Here is an 11,134-nt window from a genome sequence, read left to right as displayed (position 1 = left end):
ATACATTTGGGTTCATGTGACCTAGATAAATTTCTATATCAGACGTTTTAAATTTGTTGGTAGAAAGAAATTACTGTGTCTCATTGACATATTTGTGCTTGGGTTTGCTGGTCAAGCAAGTTACACTTGTGTTAGATATTTAAGAAATGCTGCCAAATGCACATATTCTTGTCTTAAAATTTATAAAAGGCATTCGACCTTTTGGTAAGTGTTTTCCTAAGTTGATTTATTTGACAGTTAAAATTGTTTTCTAGGCCAGCGTCGCAGCTCACTTGGCTAATCCTCCACCTGCTGCGACAGCACCCTGGGTTCTAGTCCCTGTTGGGGCTCCGGATTCTGTCCCGGTTGCTCCTCTTCCAGTCCAGCTCTCTGCTGTGGCCCGGGAAGGCAGTGGAGGGTGGCCCAAGTGCTTAGGCCCTGCACCCGCATGAGAGACCAGGGGGAAGCGCCTGGCTCCTGGCTTCGGATAGGTGCAGCATGCCGGTTGTAGCAGCCATTTGGGGGGTGAACCAACGGAAGGAAGACCTGTCTCTCTCACTGTCTAAACTCTGTCAAGTAAATAATAATAATAATAATAATAAAGCCAGGCTTCCCAGGTCATTTACTGTCAATAACTTAACATCAATTGAAAACTTAGCAATTTTTTTTTTGACAGGCAGAGTTAGACAGTGAGAGAGAGAGACAGAGAGAAAGGTCTTCCTTCCGTTGGTTCACCCCTCAAATGGCTGCTATGGCTGGCGCGCTGCGCCGATCCGAAGCCAGGAGCCAGGCACTTCCCCCTGGTCTCCCATGTGGGTGCAGGACCCAAGCACTTGGGCCATCCTCCACTGCCTTCCCGGGCCACAACATTGAGCTGGACTGGAAGAGGAGCAACCGGGACTAGAACCCGGCGCCCATATGGGATGCCAGCGCCGCAGGCGGAGGATTAACCAAGTGAGCCAGGGCGCCAGCCCCAGAGCCTGAGTTGTTTCCTCGTTTCTCTATTCAAGATGGGAAACTGATTCTATTCTGAAGGACTCTCCATTGGGATGTACAGTGTGGTCCTTAGACCTTATACAAGGATGGCTTACATTTTTCTGCCCTTACCACACACTGGGGGCTGGTTAGTCTACACATGGTGGAAGCTTGGGAATCTACATATAGAAGACCAAATAGCATAGCCTAAAGGAGAGTTTAAGTTACAATTTCACAGCCAGATTTACTTGGCCATGGGCACAGGAAACAAGCGAAACCTCCCTATTTCAAACCAAACTAAGGGAGAGATTAAAAAGTTTTACTAATATCTCCAAAATTTATAGATAAAGTGGTCATCATGTTTGATCCTAAGGTAAGGACATAGCTCTCCTCAAGGGCATCTTCTCTCACAGGAAGAACGCTGTCTGAACACGCCTGTGGCCACCGATTTCTGAGGCCACCAAAGACTAGGGATGGGGTTGAGCACCTCTCTAGCTTGCATCCTCTTAAAGGCTTCCTCTGTGCTTTACTTTAACAGAGACAAGGAGGGAGAGGAGCAAGCTAGGCGGCAGGAGCAATGTAGGGACAGGTGGCAGCCAACTAATAGCTTTACAGTGATCTGTCATCAAGGAGACCCAACAAGCCAGCCCACCCCAAAGGACATTGGTTATCGATGTGGAAAGCGAGGAGGGCTTTGGCCTCTGAAGAGCCCTGTCAGCTCTGCCAGTCAAGAGCTGGGTCACTGGAAATGGAACTGCCCTGGGGTTGAAGGATGCCCAGGTCAGAACCACAGACCTTGTTGGCTCTAAGCTGAAAAGCCCTGCACCCTTCCCAGCCTCCAAAGTAACTACTGCTGTTGAGGAGATGGTGTAGGGTCAGTAACACAGCAAGTAGAATTGTAAATTTCCATTTAGACATGCCACCTACTGTCTATTCAGGCCAGCTTTCCTCCAAAGCCAGTTAGGTAATGGAAGTCAACAGAGTGCCTTCCCTAAGGAGGGTCGCACCTCCCTTATGATGCCTCTTCTGGTATATATCAAGGATCATACTCTGTTGTGCTTGTTACCCACTCTGTTCTCACAGTTACAGGTTTGATCCCCTTGCATTCATCACACTCAGGTTAAGCCAGCTCCACACCTGGTTGTCTAACCTGGATCCTGGGGAGCCACTGAAGCTCTGCTTGTTTAAGGATCCCCAACAAGTGACCACAAGAGCCATCCCCTCTGGGAAGTCCATGCGACTCAACACACCGACACCCTGCCCTGACCACACACTGGAGGCTGGTTAGTCTACACATGGTGGAAGCTTGAGGAATCTACAGCCTTCACTCCAGTGAACCTGGGGACCAAATTGTTAATGCATTGCGAAAACCTGGAAAACTTAACAAGGGACATCTGAGAATTAGAGTAATTAGGGTCACGGTGTCACTCTATTCTGTAGGGGCTGATAATGATGTTGATTTTACTGCTGTCTCTAGGTTTAGCTGAGGTCACCCAAAAGGACTGGAGCTGGCCGCAGAGAGTTGCTTTAGCCATGCTCTACACACGAGTAGTAAGTCTATTAGGAAAAAACCTTTTGTTTCTCTAAGTTCCAGAGTGCATGGTCCAGTTACTCTCCAAGGCACACGGGTTTTTGAGTTACTCTCCCACGATCTGATAAATCCTACCGCTTCAGCCACGTGGTCGCAGGGTCAACAGTCCATTGGCCTCACTTTCGATGGGTGTGCACTCCTAGATTTTGCCAAAGATAACAGCCGGCTGCTGCTCCTGCTGAGACACACTAATTACCGCCTGGCTGACATCTACTTCTGTGGCCGGCCCACCACCACTCAGCCCTAGAAATGGACCCAGTACTACACATCTGGATGGGTTCGCGAGTTCCAGGTTGTTAAGGTATCTGGCAGGTTTCAGTGTTGGGCCGCTGGTTCTGTTATTGATAGGCTGGTTACTTGTTTGATTAACCCGCCGATTGCCAAAGTAAAGCTCCAACTACTCACTGAGTACCGGCTACTAGAGGACTAGCCCCTAGAAGATGAAACTTCTAGAGGATTCTAAAAGCGCCCCAGAGGAGGGAATGTTACAGACTCCCTCCTGCTTGTTCGGGAGGGACAATAATAAACTGTGCCTTTCCTCCGGAAGTCGTGAGTGCTATTTGCAATACAACAGCACACAGGTTCCAGACCAAGGTCATACACAGTGTTTAGGTTGCAGGGCTGTCCTAAGAGCAGTGGACCCAGAGCCAGGGAGGGTCTCTCCTCGTCCTTCTATCTTCTGGGTCTCGTTCTTCTGTCAAATGACCACAATAAAGCCCAGGGCTCTTTAATTCAGCAACTGAATTGCCCCTTTGAACTAAGCCGTTGTATTAGTTCCAGCATTTCTTAGCGACTCTTCGGTGTGTGTTTAGTCCCGGGCTGAGGTATGTGCACCCCACTCAGTGTTTGTAGTCTCATCCTCCAGAAACTTCCGGGCTGCTGTGGGAACAAGGGTAACACCCCTGAAGTGAGAACAAAGGGGTACAAAAGAGCGGATGAACCAGGACTTGAAAGCGTACTCCAAAACCAAATCAGTCCTCCTGGCCAAAAGCACGTGAGGAGGGCCGCACCTCCCGCCCGGCTCCCGCCACGCCCTCGCTCCGCCCCGCTGCGGCGTCTTTACGAAGCTGAGCCGCCGGCTGCGGCCGGCTGGCGCTCACATGACCCGGCGCCCGGGGCTCGCTCCCGGAAGTGGCCCTACCTCGGCGGCCGGCGCGGGGGCTCCGGGTGCCCGCGGGCCGGGCAGGCCGGGCCAACCCGCAGCCGGCGCCGGGATGGTGCAGCTGTACAACCTGCACCCGTTCGGGTCGCAGCAGGTGGTGCCCTGCAAGCTGGAGCCCGAGCGGTTCTGCGGCGGGGGGCGCGACGCGCTGTTCGTGGCGGCGGGCTGCAAGGTGGAGGCGTTCGCCGTGGCAGGCCAGGAGCTGTGCCAGCCGAGGTGCGCCTTCTCAACGCTGGGCCGGGTGCTGCGCCTGGCCTACAGCGAGGCAGGTGAGTCGCGGCGGGGCCGGGGGGCTGGGGAGAGGGCGCCTCCCAAGCGCGTCGAGCGTCCGGGGCGGCAGCTCTGGGTGGGGAAGGGACGTGATCCTTCCCGGAACTTGCCGGGGTGGTGTCGGCGAGTCTGGTGGTTGATGTGGCCAAAGGTGCTCCGCGCTGTGTGGTTGTTGTGGCAACCGTCAAAGTGAGCCAGCTTCGGAGGGGTGGGAGGGGCGGGGACACTTGACTGCCTCTCTGCATCTGGTGGCCGCGCCGGAAAAGCCCGTGGCTGGGTCCCATGCATCCCCCACGCACACAAACCCGTCAGTGCAGAGAATTTCAAACACATACGAGAGTAGGCATAGAGAGAATAACATCCGACGTCTCCAGGTATTCCCAGCTCCAACAGTTACCCCAGCTCGGGGCCAGATCTTTCGCATCTATTCCAATCCTGTCCGTTGGTGAAACTCACCTTGTGTGCTGATTTTTAAGTGTGTGTAAATGGAACGTGGTCCTAGATTGCCCGCTCTGCTGTCTTAAAGAGCTGTGGGAGCATCGATTACACTTTTCCACCAGAAATGTGGAGCGAAACCAAGGGGGTAATATGTGGGTACATCCCCCGTTTGGGAGAATGCCTTTTCAGATTACCAAAGGATTCTCTCTAGGATTCTTTCAGCCGCCTAATACGTTTAAACTTTGATTCCTTCCGTTCAAGAGAGGTGGAAAGTTCAGTGTTTATGGTGCAAAATCCCCTGGCTGGGTACTAATGAAGTGGAGAGAGCCAGCCTGGAGAATTGGAGAGCTCTCCATAATCCCTGCTCAGCAGTTAGTTCTGTGTGAATGCTGAATCTCTGTTTTAAAGTAAGTTGATTTATTAGATCAGTGATTTCTAGATAAAAACTATGGGGTTACCATATATAATATCTAACTGTTCATTTTGTCAAGATGTATGTGTGTGTGTATGTGTGTATAATATATTAAGATGCATATTTTAAAATGAAACGCCCTACTTGTGTTTATGGTCATCATTATTTATAAAATAAAAAAATACCTAGCACCAAACATTGGATCCTTTGAATATTGTGACCAGCTTGCCATGCTGTCATTTTTTTTTTTTTCCTTGTTTTGACTGATAACGTCAACCGAAGCCTGCACTGGGCCACAGGGCTATTTGAAAATCACTCATGAGCTCTGTAAGTTACCTTTCAGATTTGGGTAGTTCTTATGAAATCTATTCTTGTTGAACCTTTGATAGTGTTGGTAGTTTCCCTTTTCACCTGCAAGAGTTCTGCGGTGTGACAAGCTCACCAGTTCCAACTTTAGCATGTGTGTAAAAGAGGCCCACAGGCAGATACATGAACCCATAGCGCATCTGCATGATTTGCTCCATTCTTCCAAATGGTCCCTTATTCTATAATTTGAAGTAGCAGGCATTATGTAAAACCTCTAGCTTTCTTGTCTCTCTGTGGTGTTTTCTAGGATCTTTGGATGCCCACTATATATGCATAAGAATTACCTGAGGAGCTCCCAAAAAGTCAGATGCCTAGGCCACTCCTCAGAGATGCGGTGTTTGTTTCTCTGGGGTGAGATCAGCCTTGGGGTGAGTCTAATGTGCAGCCGCTGACTTTGAGCCCCACTGGCCACAGGAAGCCGTGAGCGGCGTGACCAACTCATGAATGAGGCATTAGAGAACAAAGAGGTTTTTATAATGTATTTGGCTGCCTTAAAGAAAGATCAGGAGTCATGGAGGATGTCATTAGCATCATAGGTCATATAGCTCAGGGATAACTTTCAGTGCACAGCTTGAATTTCAGCCCCTGGGTTCAGATCCTATTAACTGACGCATAACTGAACATCAACAGGGCTGGCTCCTGGCTCTGCAAACATCCAGATAACTTGCCTTCCACTTCTCTGCCTTTTCCTGTTGGCTCCTTTCTCCTGATCACAGTAACAAGGACATGGGATTCCTGCTGTCAGTGCCCAGTGGTCATCCTCTGTAGCAAATCTCCCCATGTCAAAACTGGAAAGAATATTACAACAGTCATTTGTATTGACTGTAAATGCTTTCAGGTCTCTTACCCAAGCAGAAAACATTTTGAAGTTTGTTTTCTTTTTAAAAAAATCTCTATATTAGCTAAAAGCTAATCTTTTATAAAATTGGGGGCATTAGAGAGAAAACAGGTAACGTTTTTGAATAGATTGTCAGTAAGGGATGTGTATGTGAAGGGAAGAACCAGGTGACTGAGAACTCATTGCTCCTGAGGAAGACCTTATGGCCAAGATCAAGTGTGCGCAGCTCTGGTGGTGGACATCTGTTTAGTAGGGCGCTTGGTTGGTGGGGCAGATGGTCAAACATGACCACATGGTTCTTTTTGCCTGTCTTGAGCACAAATGTTATTAAACCATTACTAGCCCCTCTGCCCCCCTCCCAAGCCCTACTTTCCCTCAACTTTTTTTTAAAGGTTTATTTTATTTATATGACAATTATATATTAGAGACGATTATATAATTAGAGAGAATCTTCCATCCACTGGTTTATTCCCCAAATTGCTACAATGGCTGGGGCTGGACCAGGCTGAAGCCAGGAGCCAGGAGCTTCATTTGGGTCTCCCACATGGATACAGAAGCCCAAGGACTTGAGCCTTGAACCAGCGCCCATATAGGATGCCAGCATTGCAGGTGACTCCTTAATCCATTGCACCACAGCACTGGCCCCCTCGCAGCTTTTATGAAATCATAAGATATATTTTGATGCTTTGTATATTCTATCTGCCAGTGATGTCAATTTTATCATAAGAGTGGAATGTTTTGGGGCCAGCGCTGTGACGTAGTGGATAAAGTTGCTGCCTACAGTGCCAGCATCCCATATGGGCATCAGTTTGAGTCCTGGCTGCTCCACTACCGATCCAGCTCTCTGCTATGTCCTGGGAAAGCAGTAGAAGATGGCCTAAGTCCTTGGGTCCCTGCAGCATCGTGGAAGACCCGGAAGAAGCTTCTGGCTCCTGGCTTCGGATCGGCTCAGCTGTGGCCATTTGGGGAGTGAACTAGCAGATGGAAGACCCGCCACCCCCAACTCTTTCTCTGTCTGCCTCTGCCTCTCTGTAGCTCTGCCTTTCAAATAAATAAATAAATCTTTTTTTAAAAAGTGAAAGTTTATTTAAAAAATCAATAACTCTCAACCTCAGAGTCAAAATGATTCTGATTTTTTACAAATACTTATATGAGAGAGGGAGAGACAGAGATCTTTCATCTGCTGGTTTGCTCCCCAAGTAACTGCAATTACAGGTGCTGGACCATGCTGAGGCCAGGAGCCAGGAACTCCATCCTGGTCTCCCAAGTGGGTGGCAGAGCCCAAATATTTGAGCCACCTTCCTCTGCCTTCCCAGGCACATTAGCAGGGAAGCTGGACCAGAAATGGAGCGGCCGGGACTTGAACAAGCATTCCAGTATGGGATGTTGGCATCCCCAAGTGGGAGTTTAGCCTCCTATGCCACAATGTCAATGCCTAATGATTTAAAAAAAATATTTATTTATTTGAAAGAGTTGAACAGAGAGAGAAGGGGAGAGAGGGAGGAAGGGAGAGAAATAGAGAAAGAGAGAGAGAGAGAGAGTGAGCTCTTCCGTCCATGGGTTCACTCCCCCAATTGGCCGCAACGGCTGGAACGTGCTGATCAGGAGCCAGGAGCCTCCTCCGGGTCTCCCACGTGGGTGCAGGGGCCCAAGGACTTGGGCCATCTTCTGTTTTCCCAGGCCATAGAACAGAGCTGGATTGGAAGTGGAGCAGCCAGGACTTGAACTGGCACCCATGTGGGATGCCGGCACTGCAGGTGGTGGCTTTACCCACTATGCCACAGTGCCGGCCCCACTTAATGATTTTTTTAATTAATGAAGACAGAAGCTATTGTAAGAAATAAAATAAAGCACTAGACACAAAATATTTTAAAATTTTTGGTTCTGTGGCTGGCAGTGGCACAGAGTTAAATGACACCAGTGTCCCATATCAGACCGCTGGTTCAAGTCCTGGCTGCTCCACTTTGATCCAGCTCCCTTCTAATGTGCGTGGGAAAAAGCAGAGGAAGACATTCTACTGGGGCCCTTGCCACCCATGTGAGAGGTCAGGGTAGAGTTCCTGGCTGCAGGCGTTTGCTTGGCCCAGACTTGGCCAAGCAATAAAAATTTATTTTCTTTTTCTTATAAAAGATTATAAACTCTACAGAATCCTGTAGATTTATGTCCCCTCTCCAGCCGTTTGAGAGAGCATTATGGGAGAATAAGTGTTGGCTCTGGAACTAGCCAGATCCAGATGGATCCAGATGGTAAGTTCCAGCTCCGTCGTTTCGGCTCTGTTGGCTCTGTGCTATAGGCAAGTTACTTAGTCTTAGATTTCTGACCCACAACATGGGAGGGGAGGGAGATCCAGATCCTGAAAGGCTGTTGTGAGGATTAGCTGCGGGAACTAAAGCTTTTGTCATAGCCTTGTCAGATAGACGTGCTTAGCAAATGCTAACTCATCACTTACTTAGTAAATAATCTGAAAATATGCAACGCAACATGAGCACCATCTATAATTTGCTGTTAACATTAGTTGATATATGGACTTTACCAGTTGTAATAGGCATATATTTATAGATACCTGAATTAAAAGATTTGATTGTAATGGAATATTCTTAGTTTTAAAATTCTTTTTTTTAAAGATTTATTTATTTGAAAAAATTACACGGAGAAGGAGAGGCAGAGAGGGTGGCGGGGGAGAGAGAGAAAAAAGTCTTCCATCTGCTGGTTCACTCCCCAGCCACAACACCGGAGCTGGGCAAATCTGAAGCCAGGAACTTTTTCCAGGTCTCCCATGCAGATGCAGGGGCCCAAGGACTTGGCCGTCTTCCACTGTTTTCCCAGGCCATAGCAGAGAGCTAGATTGGAAGTGGAGCAACCAGGACTTGAACTGGCGCCCATATGGGATGCCGGCAGTGTAGGCGGTGGCTTTACCTGCTGTGCCACAGTGCCAGCCGTTTTAAAATTCTTTAACCAACTTGAATATGATACCAAAAGTATAGACAACAAAAGAAGAACAGATAAATTGGACTTGGTGAAGATGAAAGATTTTTGTGAATCAAAGGAGAGTAGATTTCAGTAGATTGAAAAATCAATTCATGAAATGGGAAAAAATTTTGCCAATCATATATTATAAGGATTAATATCCAGATTATATTAAGAACTACTACAACTAAAAAAAACCACTTTGACTAAAAAATTGGCAAAGGACTTGAGTAGACTTTTTCCAAAGAAAATATGAAAATGGCTAAACACTCAGGCCAGAGGGGCTGAACTTCACTAATCATTAGGGAATTCAGATCAAAACCAGAATAAGGTATTGCCTCACACCCATGGGGATGATTATTGTAAAAAAAAAAAAAGGAGAGAGAGAGAAGTGTTGGAGAAGATGTGGAAAAATTGGAACCCTTGTGCATTGCTGCTAGGAATGTAAAATATTATAGTCATTATGGAAAGTTGTATGGTGGTTCCTCAAAACAATTAAATACAGAATTATCATACAATCTAGTAATTCCACTTCTGGGTAAATATGCACAATAACTGAAAACAAGGACTTGATATTTATGTTTCAGTGTTCATAGCAACAAGAACCAAAAGATGGAAGAGTCCAAAGGCTTTCTACAGGTGCACCGATAAATAAAATGTATATACATAAACTAGGTTGTTGCCCAGCCATCAGAAGGAATGAAATTCTGACACATGCTGCAGCTTGGGTGAACCTTGAAGACATTCTGCTAAGTGAAATAAACCAGTCACGAAAGGACAAATGCTGTATGGCTCAACTTAAGTGAGGCACCAAAAGTAGTCATCTCCATCTTTGATAGAAAATCGAAAGTAGAGTGTTGGTTGCCAAGGCCTGGGAAGAGGAAGAAATGAAGAGATATGTTTAATGAATACAGAGTTTTTATAAAGATGCAAAAGTTCTGGAGATGGATGATAGTGGTGGCTGCACAGCCATGTGAATGGAATCAATGCCACTGAGCCACAGGCCTGGAAACAGTGAAAGTAGTAAATTTTATGTTGTATGTCTTTTTTTTTTTTTAAAAGAGTTATTTATTCATTTGAAGTTAGAATTACAGAGAAAGAGAGAAATCTTGTCTCCACTGGTTCACTCCCCAAATGACCACAACAGCTAGGGCTGAGCCATGCTGAAGCCGAGAGCCAGGAGCCTCACCTGGATCTCCCACATGGGTGGCAGGGGCCCAAACACTTGGCCATCTTCTTCCGCTTTTCCCAGGCCATTAGTAGGGAGGTGGATAAGAAATGAAGCAGCTGGAACTTGAACCAGAGCCCACAAGGGATACCAGCATCGCAGGAGGTGGCCTTAACTGCTATGCCACAATATCAGCCTGCATGTTGTATATCTGTGACCACAATAAAAAGAATTTAAAAAATCATTTACTGAGGAAATTTTAGGAAGATGGGGGCCTCAAAACATTTTTTTCTCCCACATTTTAATTTATATTTGAAAGGCAGAGAGCCAGAGAGGAAGTAGGGGAAAGAGATTTCCCACCTCTGGTTCACTTCCCAAAAGCCCACGACAGCTGGGGCTGGACCAGGTGGAAGCCGGGAGCTGGGAACTCAATCTCAGTGTCTAGGTGGATGGCAGGGACCCACGTACTTGAGCCAATACCACTGCCTTCCAGGGTGTGCGTTAACAGGAAGCTGGAATCCAGGTCAGAGCTGGGACTGGAACCCAAGTACTCTGGTAGGGAAGGTAGGTGTCCCAAGCGACAGCTTAACTGCTTTACCAAACATTCACTGCTCAAAGCATTCTGTGGACCCTAGCTCCATCCTACCTATGGAGCAAAATGAGCAAACTGATGGCCCCTGTAAATTATCTTGAGTATTTACGCATTCTGCCAAGGTCTCCAGAGGAAGAATAGGTTCAGACTCCATTCTGTGGCATCAAAAGGAACTGGCGTCAGGAGAAAGCTGCTCTCCTCTTGAAGGCTGCATCATTGTGGAGAAGAGGAGAGCATGGGCAGCTCAGTGCCTGTCTGGAGAAAGTGGATACGGCTGCCAGTTCGCTGCATTTGCATGGGAGAAGTCACTAAACAGCAGCATTTCGATTTCAGTTCATTGGCAAAGGGCTGATTTACTTGAGTATTGATAGAGTAA

At 47.4% G+C, this 11,134-nt stretch overlaps 1 protein-coding gene across 3 annotated transcripts in view; it reads left to right on the top strand.

Annotated features, from left to right (window-relative positions):
- The first annotated feature begins 3,609 nt into the window (after positions 1-3,609).
- HPS3 (HPS3 biogenesis of lysosomal organelles complex 2 subunit 1) overlaps positions 3,610-11,134 on the top strand; it is a 48,703-nt gene continuing 41,178 nt past the window's right edge. For 2 of the 3 annotated variants that reach the window (XR_011388153.2, XR_011388152.2), the window contains exon 1: positions 3,610-3,976. Coding sequence is in view for 1 of the 3 variants with exons in the window: in XM_002716594.6 (XP_002716640.4) it covers positions 3,646-3,976 (331 nt within the window). In the remaining 2 variants the exon portion in view is untranslated. The remainder of the gene's footprint in view (positions 3,977-11,134) is intronic. The other variant, XM_002716594.6, reaches the window with a different exon arrangement.

This window comes from Oryctolagus cuniculus, chromosome 4, assembly GCF_051225735.1.
Source record: "Oryctolagus cuniculus isolate XC-2025 breed Fujian yellow rabbit chromosome 4, ASM5122573v1, whole genome shotgun sequence".
Classification (NCBI taxonomy): Eukaryota; Metazoa; Chordata; class Mammalia; order Lagomorpha; family Leporidae; genus Oryctolagus; species Oryctolagus cuniculus.
The sequence above is the reverse complement of the archived record's forward strand: the minus strand, read 5'-3'. Positions and strand labels throughout refer to the sequence as shown.